Below are 19,092 nucleotides of genomic sequence, written 5' to 3' on the forward strand. Positions count from 1 at the left end.
TGAAACAGATTGAAATATTTCCCACACAACGATGATTCCATGTAGCATCACCGCCCATGCAAATATGATTTAACAGAAAGGTGTTTATTATCTGTTCACTTAAATCCAGTAGGTGACCAGGGGATGTATCTTTTTTAAGGTTTAAGAAGACTAGAGCTGTCTTGGAAAAGGCAAGAGTGCATGAAAAGGTGCTGGCAAATGGAGAGATGTGCCATTTCTGTAACACTGCAACTAATACTTCTGGTAGCAGCCCCCCACCCGCCTTCCAAACACTGTGTAAAGATTTGGGAAAATTTGGGTGTGAACACAGGCAAGGTGTCTGTGTGTGGGTGCAGCTAGAGGTTTTCAGTGGGAGCTATGAGCTGGTGTCAGATGGGGGCAGGAGGTCGCTCTATCTCCAAGCTCTCACTAATAGGGGGTGGACTGGCAGATGTAGATGTGTGTATGTGGGAGTGTGTGTCTGTGATGTTGCACATGGTGTGCATGCCGCCTGTGTATAGGTAGGGGTTCAGCAGTATATGGTGAAGTGACAAAACACACAAATGCACACACACAGATCATTCGGCTGAAAAAATGGTTTGCTTCCTTCAGATGGAGCTTGTTAAATGTTACAGATCTGATCCCTGTCGGGTTACGGCATTATGCATTCAGAGCCATATTACGCTTGTTTTGGCTGTCAGCAAGTGCTAGCCCCCCGCTGATCTTCATGCAGTCGATAAAACAGAGCTTGGGTGAATTCATCTGTTCTGATTATTTTCTTTTGTTTGTTCCTGCCAAGAGGAACAAAGCATGGAGGGGGGGGCACTGTTCATTTGACAAGCTCAGCAAGAGTCAAAATGACTTTCAACTTTATTAACATGTGGACGCCAGATTCTTTTAATACTCCTTTAAGAGGCTGTCAGCTTGTACGGGCACAAGAAAATATTTAATTTTAGATGTTTGTGAAAGGAAATGGTTTCAAGAGGACTGTTTGGGGAAATTCGGAGAAAAGGAAGTATAAAGCCCTTAAAAATAAAATTTTCTCCCATGTTCAGATGGGCAACGGGCACACATGTCATACCAGATATTGTATGTGCATCAAAGCTTTAAACACTTGCTTTCAGAAGCATTAACAATAAAAATGAAGATCAGTTTTGACCCTCGGGGTCAAATATATAATTGATTGTTTTTTTATTTTACCTTGTATATTCATTTTTGTATAGTCACTTTAAAACAGTTTACCTGCCTTGTTTGGTATCATTCCAGCACAGCCTCACATTAATTTATCAATATTATTTATTGATTAAGGAATAGGGGACAGACACATTAATGCACATTTTTATGTAACTATGCAAGGTTATAGCCAATGACTAATTTCCATCTGGACTCCCATTCATCTATCCATTATCTTAACCACTTAGTCCAATTCATGGTCGTGGGAAGCTGGAGCCTATCCCAGCAATCCCCTCTAGACTTCAAAACTGTAAAATTTGATGACATAATACAAAGAGAAGATATAATAACATAATACAGTGACAGAAACATAACATACAACATGGAAGACAGCAGGTTTTTACATCAAGTGATTGCATTTGAAAAACATATCGCTTTAAGAATGTGTCAATAAATCTGTCTCAATATAATAATAATAGTGTATGATTCAAACAATATCAACACATAATGAGAAGAAAATGCATATTTCCAAAGAAAATTTTTGGATAGCAAGCTGATTAGCGTATGCTAGCTAATATTAATTCATTCCTCCAAAAAATATGTTCAGGATAAAGTTCTGATTAGCTTATGTTAGCTAACACTAATTCATTCCTCAAAAGAAAATATTCATGATAAAGTCCTGATTAGCTTATGTTAGCTAACACTAATTCATTCCTCGAAAGAAAATATTCATGATAAAGTTCTGATTAGCTTATGTTAGCTTAACACTTTTTCATTCCTCGAAAGAAAATATTCATGATGAAGTTCTGACTAGCCTATGTTAGCTAACACTAATTCATTCCTCGAAAGAAAATATTCATGATAAAGTTCTGATTAGCTTATGTTAGCTAACACTAATTCATTCCTCGAAAGAAAATATTCATGATAAAGTTCTAATTAGCTTATGTTAGCTAACACTAATTCATTCCTCAAAAGAAAATACTCATGATAAAGTTCTGATTAGCTTATGTTAGCTAACACTAATTCATTCTTCCAATAACAATGTTGAGGATAAAGGTCTGATTAGCTTATGGTAGCTAACACTAATTTATTCCTCCAAAGAAAATGTCGAGGATAAAGGTCTGATTAGCTTGTGTTAGCTAACACTAATTAATTCCTCTAACAAAAACCTATAGCAGTCTCATATGGGTGTATTATTCTGCCATATATCAAATGCAAAATTTGTGCATTTCAGAGCATTAACAATTGTATTCAAGCTCATATTTTGAATTGCAGTCTCTCAAAACAATTTGCTCACACTCAAAAAGTCTCTGTTTGCACAAGTGAATCAGTCATTCATACCAACAATCCCATTAATCTCCAAATACAGATTTAACCTGAAAACCTATGAGATGACAGTGAGGTTGAGGAATGGTTTCAGCAGGATGCCTTTGAAACATAATTTAACCATTTTTAACAGATTTTAATTGCAACACTGCGGTTATCTCTGTTTTTCTTCACAAACACACATACACACGAACACAAACACGCCAGTCATGATTTCTGACTAATTTAGGTTCAGTCGGTGTTATTCATTGTAAAATTCCTGTTCTTTTTTGCTGTGATAGTACAGCATGAACATGTTGGGCTGCTCCTCGGGCATAGTTCTGCAAATTGGTTAAAAAATTTGGTTTGAAGCTCTTCTGCTTTGTTTTGTTTGTATGTACTGTGATGGCATCAGCAAAGGTATGGAGTGTTATCTGTTCAATGATTAAAGGAACTATCAAAAATGGGAATACAGATTGAAGACAAGACTTCCAGAAGCAGAAACAGCTGCTCTCCTCTCGATGCAGCTTTGTGCAGAGAAGCAGGGATTCAAGGGAATTTAAGTTTTAACAGCAGGGTCCGTTCAAAAGGGAACAGAAAAATGAACAGATGTGTTCCTGATTGTGCATATCATAACAAGCCCATTGCCCATCTGCATCGTGGAATTAATTTATTTCCTCATCCTTCTAAAATGACTCGTGCCAAGACTACCTGAGCATGTTTTTCACAGTAGCCCTCCGGGATGAAAGTCTGAGCCTTAAAATTGTGGATTATCACCCCTGACAACTTCAGACTGTGGCTTTTCAGCACTATTCAACTGAAGAACTGAGTAAATAAACTAAAAAAAATTTTTAATAATCTAGGTGGAGTAGTTGAAGTATTGTTTCCTGATATGTAATGAAATTTTACATACAAAAAACTATTATAATGTTATTTCTGTAAGCAGATTCTTTAAACACTCAGATGATTGTTAGTTTGGGTAGATATCTGGGTTTACAAAATATACTCTTTTAAAATCTGCGACCACTCTGAGATTATTAAGATTATTTGATACCCTGCAACTACTCCAAGATCAATGAAGGAAAATATTATGTACAGCAATGTATTTTATTTCATAATAGTTCCTAATACCATTACAGAGTTTTTAGATGATCCTGACAATAAAAAAAATTACAAAAATCCAGAAGAGGAAAAATAAATGGCTTTTCCTCTTTTCCTATTTTTGATTATTTTGACGTAAAAAAGGACCTTTATGGACATTTGTTTAATATTTAACACTGTAAGTATAAATGAATACCAAAGTATTTTGTGTGACTGGTGAACCTGTAAGACATAAATTGATAAGTCCAAATAATGGAAATAAACATGGAAATAAATTGAATATAAGTACTCAGAGAGTGCAGGCCTCTATCAAGCCATTGCAGAAGCCTTGTTTTTTGGCTTTTTATTAGCAGAATTATCCCTATTTCCCCATCTTAAAGAATCCTTCTTAAAACACACCTAGATCGAGACGGTGATACAGATCACCCCAAACTATAATTACATGTTCTTTATTCAATTTCTGAAACTGATTAAAAATCTGTTTAAATCTTTTTAAGTTATGCTGCTAACAGACAAACAAACACCACCTTTGCAGATGTAGTGAGATTATTGGATTAAAATCACAGATAATATCATCAATAATGCGGTTACCATGAAGTCAGATTTAGTTCAAATTACTACAACAAAGTCATCTCAAGACACGTTCATAGTACTGTCTAATAAGATCCAATTCACTGTAGGTTAATATATTTCAGTTTTTAAAAAGTCCATTGTTTGATTCACATTAGTCCAAGTGCATCATGGGACATCTTCCACAGCCTCTACCAATGGCAGCCAGACCAAAGGGATGGATGAGGGTCACCAAGCCAGACCAAACTAAGATCTGTTAGAAAGAACAATTTGAAGACTGATCTGCAAGGTAGAGAGGGTGACTACTTCCTGAATGAGATGGGTGTATCGATACTCTGAAGTCTCTACTTCAATATCTGCCACCAGAATATCAGATTTTATATATTTTGACTTCATTTGTTTTCACAAAGTTGCATACAAAGCGAAGAAACAGTGTTTTCCTCTTGTGTCACATGATGATGGCAGCCTATCACATGCCTTGATGTCGTGATGATGATGTATTGTTACCTTCACCAGGGAGGTTATGTTTTTACTGGCGTCGATCTGTTTGTTTGTTTTTCTGTTTGTTTGTCTGTTTGTGTTCAAGATAATTCAAAAAGTTATGGACGGATTTTCATGAAATTTCATGAAAATGTGAAACTGATTTAGTTTTGGTGGTTTAATGCAGTTTGTTGCACATTATTTCGTATTATATTGATTATATTACTTTCACACATTATATTGTTAACTTTCCATTTAGTTAATGTGAATAAACGTTTTATTTATATTCAGTATTTCCCTTGCATCAAATATATGAATGCAGACTGTACAACTGTGATTTTCCTCCAAGGAGCAGGAAGTATCGGTATCGGTATTGGTATCAAAGAAAAAGTACAATTAACTTATAGTATTGTATCGACAGGAAAATTTAGCTATTGCCCATCCCTACTTCTGGAAGCCAAACTTGGAGCTGCTTCCACAGAAAAGGGTCTGATAACTGAAGGTTCTGCTTCCCATTCGGCTTTTAGAACCTCTAGAAACAGATTTCTGTGTCTTTAGAAGTAGATCGGTTTTTTACTGCTGTTTTTTACGGTTAACTAAATTTTAATTGGGCTGTATTTATATCACACTTTTCTAATCTTGTTGACTGCTCAAAGTGCTTCAACCTTTCACACACACACACACACACACATTCTTGCAGCTCTTCTTAGTCTGTAAAGCACTTAGTGGCATTGTCACACGCTGGCAATGTTTTTTCAGGCCATTCAACATTTTGAATGTGCGTCAGTGAGAAAGGGAGTTCTGATGGTCTGTTCAGTACAGTTAATAGATAACTGTACTGAACAGTAAGGTGTGACAGAAATAATAATAAAAAGCAAAGGCTGATTAACACGACCCACAGTCTCTTCTCAATCATTGTCATTTCTCCAAAACAGGCAGCATCCTTTCTGAAAACATTGTCTTGTGTATCAGAAAAATTTTACATCAACAAACTAGAATCATTCAGACTGCTTGCCTCAGCCAAACCTCTGTATTTTTTCTTTCTTTCTTTTTTTTGCCTCTGTGCATTATTTTTGAGTTACAACCTCTAATGGCAAAGTCATCCTTATCCCCATTGTAAATAAATAAAAATAAAAATTCTTAGATAATCTGTATGACTCCCAAAATAATGTATTCCTCACTCCTTTTCTAAAGTGTCCTGAATTTTTATCAAAATCCATACTTAATTTTTTCTGTTATTTTGCTAACAGACAGACAAAGCAACACTGCTGAATATGTGACCCCTGGCTTGGCATTGGTAATAACTATGGGTTTGCTATCTTATAGTCTTGCATGATTTAATTCAGTTGCAATTTATGGTACTATAATTAGGTTATCAGGGTTTCGATGCATCTTTTTCCTCACTGAGGGTTTTCTTTCTCCTTCTACATTTATAACCGATTCAGTATCCATTAAACCAAGGGACCAAACAAATGTATCTCTATTATCTTTTATTTGTGTCAAAAACACATAGCAAACAATTTTTCCATGTAATCATCAGGAAAAATGTGTCAATAATAATTAGCAACAACAACCAGCTGTGTTTTTCTCCTCCGCTAACCTGTGCTGAGAACGGGACGGCTGTCATATATTTGTAGTGTTCCTGTTATATATTACATTTAGACTTAAAATGTCTTACAAATAGAGTAAGTCTTGTCCAGTTCTCTCATGTTTATTAAAATCATAATGTTTCCAAATGCCAGTCTTCAAACCTGATAAGGAAATGTCACATTCAGCGACAGTAGCTGCAAGGCTAGCAGCTAGTTTCCTATTATCTCTGTTGTTTACTGCTGACGAACCAAACACTTAGGGAGGCTGGTCCGTCTACTTAAAGTGTCCAGGTGGCATCTTAACTTTTGTTTTTCTGCCACACTTTACAGCTGTGTTCCTGTGATTTAATTGATAATAATTAATTATTAATTATTAATTATTAATTATTAATTATTAATTATTAATTATTAATAATAACATTCATGAATCATAACTGAATCGGCACATGTTGCATCGCAAGGCATTGATTAAATAATCATAACTTAGCTCTGATTGGTGGCATAGGTGTCAAACTCTGGTCAAGGGTTTTGCTATAACACACCTGACTAAAATGAATTCGTCATCAAATGTTGACAAGAAGCCGTTGCTTCCATTTGGTTTGATTTTTTTTCAGGGTAGCTATTCATCTGCTGAGGAGGAGACTACATTTAATTTATGTTTGACTGGTTGGAACCATTATTTTTGTCTAAATCAAGGCCTTTACACACCTACTCTGAATGATTTGTCTGAATAATTCGTACGACAATATTTACGATCAGATCAGGCTAATGTCAATGCTAACACATCAGTCACAAAATTCCATTAAGTGATTTATTTTTTTTTTTTTTATCTGAGGTCTTTTTTTTTTTTAACATTCACATCAAACAGATATATATTTGACCAATCAGAGAAGGCGTTTTGACTGATACATCACCGGTTGCGATCTATGCTGGTGTCACTTTCGGTGTTATATCATTCAAACTTTGTATCATGGCCAAGTGTCTTTATTACTTCTTCTCTGCTTCTTAAAGCGAGCAGCAAGCTTCCCAACAGGAAGTTCTAAATCCGTCCTGAAGCGAGTTTGTTTTAGAATTTTCTTCCTTTATTCCCAATTTCGTGTTGTGCTTGGTGTGCATAGATAGATGTGTCAATAATTTACTTCTGAATTACTTGCAATTTTGTGTTGCATATTCACATCGGTCCTGGAGTGTAAAGGCCTTAAACATTATTCCTAATTAACTGGGGTTGTCAGATTTCATGAGGACTATATCATTAAGGACCAGCAAGTTCCCACAAAATCTGGAGTAAAAGAATTTCCTTTAAAAACAAAATATGTTGTGGAAAAACCTTGATGTGACATAACTGACATTACATAAAACATACCATTGTGTGGTGTTTATCTACTCTATACCCACTTAGTGTATAAGATATGTGTATGGAAAACTCATTGCTTATGTTCATGAAATTAAATGATTCATGCTGGCTGTGTAATCCCGTGGTAAATTCCAGATTGCCTTAAATAAGGTCACTGTTTTGTGAGGTAGATAAAAAAAAGCCAGTGTTATGTGAATGATTGCATCAATGAATGAAGAGAAATAACATTGTGAAGCACAACCTGGGATCCATTAGTTAGAATACGGAGCATTTGTTCCAGATTTGACCTTATTTTGTCATTCTTTAGAAATTTTTATTTTTTTTAGAATATTTTCTTCTCTCTTCTTTTACTTCCAATTGAGAATTGATATTGTGATCAGTGCTTCATTCTAATGACCATACAGGGGGTGTATTCACTGCCATATTCTATATGAAGAAGAAAACATAAGCAGAATGAACACAAAATGGCTGCTGGAAAAAAAATGGCTACAGATGGGACCTGCATGACATGGTGCAAAGTCTACAGAAAGGAAGAAGTGAAGTAGGAGTGGATGTGGAAGGGAGGGAGAGCAGCCAGTCAGTGGATCAGTCACTCCAGGCCTGGCCTCTCAGCAGGAGGTTGTGCTCGGGGCGAGATCACAGGCCTGCTGCCACGCTGAAGCCTTCACAGGCACACAGTGACAGATAAGAGGCTGCTGGCACCAGGTCGCTTCACTGATTCACCCAAGCAGGGCTTTAGCATTGCAATCTTCACTGACATCTAAGCACAATCCACAAAGCTTGACCCGGACGTAGACCTTTTCTCTTCAGTGTCTCAAGACTTCTGTAGGTAGAGTGCAGGATATGGTCTGTGTTTGTGTCTGATTTAGAAAGGAAAGAAATCAATTCTAAATATATTTGCAGCAACATGAAGAATCAGCGTTAATATATTTTTTATCATAATTCTCATTAAAATGTAACAGTACATTTTCAAAATACTGTACATTAGTAATCCTTTAAGTTCACATACACCTACTGGTTATATAAACTAAAGCAATCATTAGCTTCATAAAAAATATATATATATATATAATCTAAAATGAAAATAAAAAATAGTTCCAATCAGGGAAAACAATTTGGTTCTAATTACATATAAAAGTGGACTTTTATATAAATAATTTTGAAGGACTTTATAAACCCAGGCTAGATTTTTGCAACCCATTACCCCTTAAATCTGAGGTAAAGGAGAAGTGGCTGAAAAGCAGAAACATCCTTAGCTTTTGCTGACCTGGTGCATTTACCACTGAGTGAAAAATGTGTAGCTTAACAATATGACTAGAACATGACCGAAAGATAGCAAAGAGGTAATGGAGAACAATAGGAGAGTGAAGAAAAGAAAAAGTCTAGATAGACCAGACAAAAAAATAACAGCATTACCTGTTTGATTTAAACATAAAAACCAGACAACCAGCTGCTACACCTGTAAGGAAACATCATCTTCAAGAAAAATAAAGTGTATAATCATAAGGAGCACCTGTCAAAATGCAGACAACCTGAAAAAAACAGTTACAGCAACAAAAACATCCACAGCATAAAAAAGCCCATTAATCAACTGTAGTTATTGGTGATTAAACCCACAGGACAACACATTGACTGTATAAGCTGGTTAATGAATGTGTATGTAAAATATAAGGCATGAATAGTGATTTGTGTGATCTGTTGTCTAATGTTCTACGTTTTTCTTACATGCAGCGCTTTGTTGTCTGTATCATAGTCATGTCATATCAACTTATACCATGATCCCACACTGTAAAAATCTTATGACAAATTTTCTTATTTCTTTTTTTACAACACTTGCTAAATATGCTAAGTATAGGAACTATTTTATGTTGGCCTTGGTGTACTGTTTATGCTAAATAACCACTGTCAAGTGTTTCTCTCATTCATTGTCAAAATCCAGTTGATCTGAACCAGTTGATTAACATGTTGCTATGGTGACGGTTGTAACGGAGTGATATTACAATGGTTTAACTCGCCAAACTACGTGTGCATATGAAAATAATGCACGCCAGTTGGAGTTAGAATTATCACTGACTATGGTATAAATGAAGTCTAATTTTCTTTGCAGAAGGTATCCAAGCAGAAAATGTAGTAACCGTGAGATATCACATTTTTGTTGTTTCGGTTGTTTTGTGCAACATAAATGCTGAGTAAAGGCAACACGGTCAAATCTGCAATTATCTTTTTACTGTTATTTAACATTTCATATTTTCATTTTTTTAATATTTTACATGTTTGTTTATTTTTTTATCCCTAATTGCAGACAAATTTCTACTAATGTCTTAAGACAATCATCAATTTTTAGCTTAATTTTAGACAACAGCAATTGACAACAAAGTTGGAACGTTAATGGAAAATCACTTGTAGTCCTTATGTAGAAATGTTTGTGATGTAAGACCAGTGGTTGGCAACTGGTGGCCTATGGTCCAAAACTGGCCCACCAACAATTTGTGGCCCGCCAGATTATTCATTCATTCATTCATTATCCTAACTGCCTAATCCAACGAAGGGTCGCGGGGAAGCTGGAGCCTATCCCAGCAGTCTTTGGGTGAAAGGCAGGGTACACCCTGGACAACTCGCCAGTCCATTGCAGGGCCCTGCCAGATTATGTTTATAAAAAATAATTGCAAGAGTTATTTGTCAATGACATGGCTGTTTACAGCACTGTGCTAAAAGAACACTGTGGCCCCTTTAAGAAGGGTTGTGCTCGAGGCAGGAGAGAGACACACAACATGAGAGTTGTGTTGGGGGCAGAGGAAGTTAGGGTTGGGATATACTTGCTGTATATGTTGTATATTTACGTACAATGCAACATATTCAGCAACATCATTCTTGCTGCAAACAACGCAAGCATGGTGCAACCAAAAAGTTCAGTACTGAAAGTCACCGTTAGGGGGCATTACACAGCACAGGGATTCTGAACTAGTGAAAAGGTCAAAACGCAGGTAACGTATTTTTGTGGCATTTTGGTAAACAGCAGACTTTTGGAGAACATAACATCTAACTCTGCGTAAGTTTGCTAATTATCCATTGATTTGAGTTAGTTGTGTTACAACAGGGAAACTCCTAACATTTGCAGGACTGCGGCCCTTGAAGACCAAAGTTTCCTGCCCCTGGTTTAGGGTAGGCATAGAAAGAAACTGTTCAAATTCTCAAGCCAACTAAAGATGAAAGCATAAATTAGTTTTTCCAGGTCCTGCTGTGGCATCAGATCTTTTATCCTCATTATATTCTTAAGGTTTATAGTAAGATGACTTTGTTATTTCTGTGATGTCTTCAAAATGTAGGTCTGAGTCCATCACTACACCCTGATTTCTGACCTGATTGATGGTTTTATGTGTATAGAATGAGATTCTGCGGGAACCTTTACTTGTTTCTCTTTGGCTACAATAAATGTCACCTACGTTTTGGTTTTGTTTAACAAAAGAAAAATTAAGCACATCCAGTTATTAACCTCCTCGATGCATTTACCAAGAGCCCGTGCAGAGGCACAGTCTTCTGGTGTCATTGTAATATAAATCTGCATGTTGTCTGCTTAGCTATGGAAACTAATGTAATTCTGCATGGCCTGTGCCAGTAAGAGCATGTAGATGCCCCAGGATGGGACCTTGGGGAACTCCACATGTAATTCTTGTCTGCTCAAATGTAAAAGTTATCTATTGACACAAAGTACTTCATGTTCTCTAAGTATGTTTTAAACCAATTTAATCCAGCACCAGGGAGGCCCAACCAACTTCCCAGTAGTTGAAATAATATATTAATGTCAACTGTATCAAATGAAGCTCTGAGGTACAGAGCAATCTCAGTGCTGCTGTTCTGTCTGAAGCCTGACTAGAAGACATCATAGCTGTTGTTCTGTGTTTTAAAAAAAAAAGTAATTTAATTCATGAAAATGTCTCTTTTAATTATCTTGCACAAAAATAGAAGATTTGAGATCTGCCTGTATTGTTCATTTCTGTCTCTTCTAGATTGTCCCTTTATAGCAGAGGTTTGATTACAGCTGTTTTCAATAGCTCTGGGAAACCCAGATCTGGTTCCAGTAGAGATGATATGAGGATGACACGGATTGTTTTATCAGTTCATTTAGTGATTTTTTTTTTCTAATTTTACAAATGCTACATTTTGATGTGTATCTTGTGTTTGTGTTTGTTGCAGCAATGGTACACCAGCACAATGAACCTGATAGGAACATGGCTGACTGACCGTATGGACCTGCAGCTACATGTTTATCAGTTGAAGATACTCATCAGGATCGTCAAAGTGAGAATTCACAGCAATTGTATTTTAACTACATATCAAAATGCATGAAAACTGTTTCCATCTTGTTTTCAGGCATTATGTAAATATTCACTGTAGTTAAACTCCAATAAGAGCTCATCTCTAGGTTTTTTTTTTTCTGAGAATCACTTCAATTATTTCCCATGAGTGGAAGGTATATGTTGAGTTTGTGAGTATGTGTTTGGCCTGTCTGTCATTATTCCCCCTGAAATGCAAAAAGAAAAGACGATCACAATGTGAAATCCCAGAAACAAAAATGCACACTTATGACCTGTTTAAACTGATTTAAAATAGGCTTTTATTTTATAACCCTTCAAAATAAGACATATCACTGTGATATGGGTTCTGTTGAGTCATCATTCATATTTTTCCATAAATATTGCTGCCAAAGATGTCTCGTATGTGCAATATGGCAAGAGATCTGATGCTTCTTTGGGGCAAACAACCAACTGATGTAAAACTCTGAAAAGACGTTTAGCAGAGTGAAGCAGCAGGTAAGACGTCTTTGTTCAGACTTATGTACTGAAAAAAATGTACTGAAAATAGATACTACTACTGCCATATTCCAAAAGTAACTTCTGCATATAATAATACAACCGCCATGTAATCAAATTAAACATCATTTAATTACTCATTTAAATACTTTTTACAATAGCTACTTCATGCTAAGTGCTAATGCTAAGATTACCGGGCCAGGTGTTTGCGTGTGATCCCTCTCCGCGGTGCCTGCTGTGGCGACGGAGCGTTCTCGCCGCTGTCTTCCTGTGGCTCTTTGGCCAGTCATCTGGAGCCTGTCCGTTACTGGAATTATGATCGTTGGGATGTACAGCCATCACGTCGTCCTGTGTTTACACTGGACATCCTGCATGCGAGCTCCCAGATCAGCTGGACATCACGTGATTGCCTGTCGTGTCTCCGACCTATCCCGTTGCGTCCGGCTACGTCGTCTGTGACGTCATCATTGACTCGGCTTGGTCTACTGAACGCACGTTCTATTGCTAACAAGTCTTTTGCCTTGAACGATCTTTTTACCAGGCAAAATATGGATTTCTTGTTTTTTACGCAGACGTGGCAAAGAGAAGGGGAGTTCGTTCATTTGAATGAACTCTGTCCTGATGGTTGCTCTGCTCTTGGGAGGCCCCGCCCCTCCCGTCGAGGAGGAGGTCTTGCTGTGGTTTTCAGAGACAGCTTCACCTGCAAAGGGATGGACTCTCAAACCTACTCTTCCTTTGAGTCTCCGATGTGGAAAATTGGCTCTTCACACTCGTTTTATTGTGTGCTGGTTTATCGTCCTCCTGGTCCTGCTGCTGTCTTCTTAAATGATTTTAGTGACTTTTTATCTTCAATTATAAAGTTGGAAAATGTTTTAATTCTGGGAGATTTTAATTTGCATGTTGATGACAGCACTTCCTGCCAAGCAATGGAACTTTTAACAATGACTGAAACTTTTAATTTTGAGCAACATGTCTCCGTCCCTACACATCAAAAAGGTCATGTCCTTGATTTAGTGTTTTCACTTGGCCTTAACGTTGCCAACCTTAGTGTGGAGGATGTCCATGTGAGCGATCATAGTTGTGTTTTATTTGATCTGCTTTCTGCACCTGAGCCTGCGCCTTCTGTGGTCAGATCACAGAGACGCATTATCACTGAGAATACTGCAGGTAGTTTCTCTGCCATGTTTGATCCACAACTGTTTTTGGAATGTGACAATGTTGACAATTTTATAAATTGTTTGAACAATCACTGTGAAGAAATTTTAGATCTGGTTGCGCCTGTTAAATCTACTCTGGTGTCTCAAAAATCTGCATCTCCTTGGATAAATGACAGTATTCGGAATTTGAAGCGGCTATGTCGGAAAACTGAACGTCTGTGGAAGTCCACTAAACTTGAGGTTCATCGATTGCACCTCCGGGAACTGGTGTCGTCTTTAAATGAAATGATAAAAACTGCCAGATCTGACTACTTTCGGCAGTTGATTATCTCAAACAAGAAGAAACCTCAAGTGCTTTTTGACACCATAAATTCTATTGTTTGTCCTGCTGCTCCTGTTATTCCTGTTTTTTGCAAAGCTGATAGCAATGATTTTCTTAAAGTGTTTCTTAGCAAAATTCAGGACATTAAGAACAGTCTTTCAGTGCTCAGTAGTTGTAACCCTGTTAATGAGCCTGTTCTCCAGGAGTGGTCCTCTTTTAAACCAGTGACGGAGGTTGAAATTTCAGCTCTGGTCACCAAAATGAAGCCGTCTTCTAGTTCATCTGATGTGCTGCCTTCTAAACTCTTTTTAAAAGTGTTTGATGTCATTGGCCCCTGGGTTACTAAAGTGATCAATCTGTCACTCACCACTGGTGTTTTTCCCAGTGCTTTTAAACATGCCATTGTTGAACCACTACTTAAAAAATCAAATCTGGATGCCGCAGATCCTAAGAATTACCGACCAATATCAAAACTTCCATTCATGTCTAAAATCTTAGAGAAGGTGGTCTCCGAGCAGCTGCTGCATTTCTTGCAAAAATATGACATTTTTGACACTTTCCAGTCTGGTTTCCGCAAACATCATTCAACGGAAACTGCACTGCTGAAAGTGTCTAGTGACATTATGATGTCTGCAGATTCTGGGAAATGCACGGTACTTGTCTTGTTAGATCTCTCCTCGGCATTTGATACTGTCGATCATCAGATTTTGCTAACAAGACTACATGACTTGGTCGGACTGTCTGGCTCTGTCCTAGCATGGTTCTCATCTTATTTATCAGACAGGAGTTTTAGTGTCTCAGCTAACCATATTCTATCTGACTCTGCTGATCTTCTGTGTGGAGTACCACAGGGCTCTGTTTTGGGTCCAATTTTGTTTTTGCTCTATGTCCTCACTTTAGGAAAGATTATTCAGGAGTTTGATCATGTTTCCTACCATTTATTTGCTGATGACATTCAACTGTACTGTTCTTTTAAGGCTTCGGAGATTCAGAAACTGAACTCTTTAATGAACTGTCTAGTGCAAATCAAACAATGGCTCGGCGCAAATTCCCTTCAACTTAATTCAGAAAAAACTGAGGTGTTGTTGATCGCCCCTGATGAAGCTATTCCAGGGATCAAACAGTATTTGAGTGTTCACAGCTTATCTTGTAAGTCAAGTCTCAGAAATCTTGGAGTAATTTTTGACAAGGAAATGTCATTACAGCATCACTCAAAGCAGCTCACTCGAAATTGTTTCTTTCAGCTGAGGAAAATCTCTAAACTTAGAACAATGGTATCCAAAGGTGAGCTCGAGATGATTATCCACGCCTTTGTGTCTTCTCGTTTAGACTATTGTAACGGTTTGTTTTCTTGTCTAAACAAAAAAGAGTTGTCTCGTCTGCAGCAGGTCCAAAATTCTGCTGCGCGGTTGCTGACTCGATGCAACCGAAGGGCTCATATCACGCCAATTCTGAAAACTCTCCATTGGCTCCCTGTCTCTTTTCGTGTGAATTTCAAAATCCTGGTGCTCACTTTTAGAGCCTTGCATGGCCAGGCCCCTTCCTACTTAAGAGACTTGTTGTGTCCATATACCCCCATGCGGAGGTTGAGATCGTTGGATCAAAACTTACTCATGGTCCCTCGTTCTCGTTTTAGGACCTGAGGAGACCGATCTTTTCAGGTTGTTGCGCCGAGGCTCTGGAATGATCTTCCACCCTCCCTACATTGCTTGAGTCTGTTGATGTGTTTAAGTGCAATCTTAAAACCTTCTTGTTTTGGCAGGCATACCCAGCTGTGTAGATTAGGGGTGTTATGACCAGCAGTTTCTGTGTCTATTTTTATATACAGTTTTTTTGTTGTATCTTTTTATAAGTATTTTATTTTTGTATTTTGCTTTTTTGTGAAGCACTTTGTGACTTCTGTCTGTGAAAGGTGCTATTTAAATAAAATTTACTTTACTTAATTTACTTACTTTCCTAAGTTATTCAAATGTGAACTCTTACAAGATCTTTATTTATTCAAGTTTTCTAAAATCAGACTCTAGATCAGATTTGTTACTTGAGGCAGGTGCACTCACCATCCAACATCCAACAGGTTTACTGTGTTCACCTGTTTGTTAACACAAATATTTAACCAGCTACTCACATGGCAACAACTCAATACATATAGTCAAGATAAATTTCTGAAATTCAAATTGAGAATTAGTATGAGAGAGAGGATTTAAGTCACTTTGAAAGTGGCCAGGTTGTTGGTCTACTCTACTGGAGCTACTGCAATTTTAACACACAACCATCTCTTTCTACAAAGAGAAAATATCCAACAAGTCAAAGAAAAAATTATTTCTGCAACCAAAACATTCTGCAACGAAGGTATGAAGAATATCTCTGCACATATCTTACCTTGAAGCAGATGGTCTACAGCAGCAGATGCCACTACTGTCAGCTAAGAACAGGAAACTGAGACTACAATTCACACACACTCACCAGAACTGGACAATGGAAGATGGATAAACATTTCCTGGTCTGTTGAGTCTCCATTCCAGCTCCACATTTACATGGTAGGCTCAGAATATGGTGGAAATAACATGAAACCATGGATCCATCCTGACTTAGATCAACAGCTCGGCCTGCTGGTGGTGTAATGGTGTGAGGGAGATTATCTTGGCACACTTTAGATGCATTAGTACCAACATGGCATGGTTTAACCCTATGAAGCCAAATGTATCATATTTGATACATATAGTGTCTGAGAGCAGATTTGGGGTGTGGTGGAACGGGAGATTCTCATCATGGAAGTACAGCAACTGCGTGATGACATCAAGTCGATATGGAGCAAAATTTTCAACACCTTGTTGAATCTATGACACCAAGAATTAAGGCAATTCTAAAGGAAAGTGGTGGCTCAACTTGGAGACAGAGAGGTACAGGTGGTGGAGCGAGTTAACATGCTCAGTTTGAAGCCTACAAACCTGACCATAACATCACCTGGTTGTCTGGTTGGCACCATTGACTACATCATTAATAGCCTGTCACACACCAGCAGACCAGTAGTCTCCCTTAGCACGTTGTTTTTTTGGCATCAGTGGTAGAACGTATACTTTATAATACCTGTATTAACTCAGGATTATTCTTCTCTCTGTGACAGAAAAAGTACCGTGACTTCCGTCTTCAAGGAGTGCTGGACTCCACACTGAACAGTAAGATGTACGAAACCGTGAGAAACCGCCTGACCTTGGAGGAAGCCACTGCATCTGTAAGAGAGGGAGGAATGCAAGGCATTTCCATGAGGGATAGCGATGAAGATGACGACAACTAGATCAGAACAGCCTGATAATGACAAGAATGTCAAAACTTTTCACTGGGTGAGGTTCACTGCCTGAAAACCCACACAGCCTTCTCATGAGGTGAAAACAGATTGTCATGACGTCCAACTTGTTTCTTCCGCTCTGATGTAACATCTTACATTTCTGTTAATAATACGAGAGGAAAATATATAGTTTTTTTTCTATAAACTTGAACTAAGTCTGTTCCATTTATGTTCATTCAGCTTTAACTTCTAACTGGTTTGGTGTCAATGTGAGAACAACTTTTCAGAACAGGCCAAGTAGTGCAGAAATGTGTTTGTTAATGTTTTATACTAACGTCATCCTTATGGAACATCACCAGAACATTTAAGTACTACAGTCAACATGTCAACAGCTTCAGTAAGAATTTCACAACCTGTTTGTTTTTTCTCATGTTGTTCTGTGTTGATCAAGTCAAACAAGAAGCCCAGGTCCCATGAGACTTCTCCAAAAGCAAGTTTACTAATGTCTGAAAGGACTTCTTCACATTCTGAAGTATGCACACAGCATCCGTTTCTGCACTTACACTCCACCCATTCAAAGAATTCAAGTACCTGATGCAGATGTTTATGGAAATGAACGGTTTCTGTTAGCTCATTAAACCAGTTTCCAGAAGTAACAGAATAAAAACTCCAGCACTCGGAAGAGTTTTAGTTATTCTAGTGTCAAACATGGAGGCTGTGTTGCTGTGGTCTGTTCTTTGGAGACAACTCATAGCTAAAAAAATTCTACAAAATAAACCCACCAGATAAAGTACAAAAATATGGTGCCTATCAAAACAAAAACAGTCACACTCTTATACAGTATTGGACCTTTTTTTTCTTTTCTTTACCTCCTCTTGTCCAGCAGCAGAATGATGGGGTTCCTGGCTTTATAAATATGTGGCTTCTTTGAATCAGTATAATTAAGTGACTAAATGAAGAGAATCACTTAACCCTGTAGAGCTACATGTATCATATTTTATACTTACAGTTCATGAGACGTTTCGCATGACTTTATTGTACAAACTTTGCTAAAAACCCTGTTGTACACAATCCAATACTTTGTCTCTTGCCCCACAACAGAAAGCAGAAGATTATACTTCAATAATTTTGACCTATCACAGTCATAATAGTAAAAATACAAAATAGATGCTGTTTATTTTTATCTTACATTTATTAATAATTCAAATAAAGATTTTAAGATTTTAAAAACGGGATATTTCTCCCCGTTTCTCTTAGATCGGGTTTTAAAGGGTTAAATGAAAAGCGGGAAAAGGGGATAAAGACATAATAAAAAGACAAAAACAAAACTGATAAGTCCAACCTGTACAAACAAAGCCAGACAGCCAGCTGTTATACCTGCAAAGAAACTGAAAACATCCTACAGGTTCTGTAAGAAAAAACACGGCAGACAATCATTGGGAGCACCTGCAGGAGGACCATGTTTAGCTTTGATTACGGCAGCATTTCACTTTTAAACACAGTCCTTAGTTCCACTGGTGTTTTTATAACCATCCAACTTAGCAAAACGTTTAAGTGATTGCTGATCATCATCATTCAAGATTTTTTCTGAGGGCTCCTCACCATCTTTCCTGCTAAGCTATTTCATGCTGTAGAGTCATCCAGGAAAACACCAGAAGTCGACCTTCTGCCAGACCTTCTGAGGTGGCATTTCTGTGCATGTCAGAGCAGATCAGATGAAAATCAGGCTGTTTTCTTCAATGTCAAAGAAATCTGGTAGAATTTCTGTATTTCTTTGCTTTTCCAACTTTATTTGTGAGACAAAAAGCGGGACTGCAATAAACACAGAGTTTACATCATGAAGATTTGTGTCTGTGTGACACTGGGGGAAGCGGTGATTGAGATTGTTCGCCCGTTAATGGCGGTGTGTTTGCATTGGGGCAGAACATCGCCCAATCAGAGAGCAGAGGGTAACAGTTTTTAAGA

The 19,092-nt window shown here is 37.6% G+C and overlaps 1 protein-coding gene across 2 annotated transcripts in view; it reads left to right on the forward strand.

Annotated features, from left to right (window-relative positions):
* cadpsa (Ca2+-dependent activator protein for secretion a) overlaps nt 1–17,136 on the forward strand; it is a gene marked incomplete at both ends in the record, with an annotated part of 183,268 nt that extends 166,132 nt beyond the window's left edge. For both annotated transcript variants that reach the window (XM_079241905.1, XM_079241906.1), the window contains 2 exons: nt 11,746–11,850; nt 16,966–17,136. In XM_079241905.1, the coding sequence (XP_079098031.1) occupies nt 11,746–11,850; nt 16,966–17,136 (276 nt within the window). The remainder of the gene's footprint in view (nt 1–11,745; nt 11,851–16,965) is intronic.
* Nucleotides 17,137–19,092: the final 1,956 nt, after the last annotated feature.

Source organism: Telmatherina bonti, assembly GCF_933228915.1.
Source record: "Telmatherina bonti genome assembly, chromosome: 6".
NCBI lineage: Eukaryota > Metazoa > Chordata > Actinopteri > Atheriniformes > Telmatherinidae > Telmatherina > Telmatherina bonti.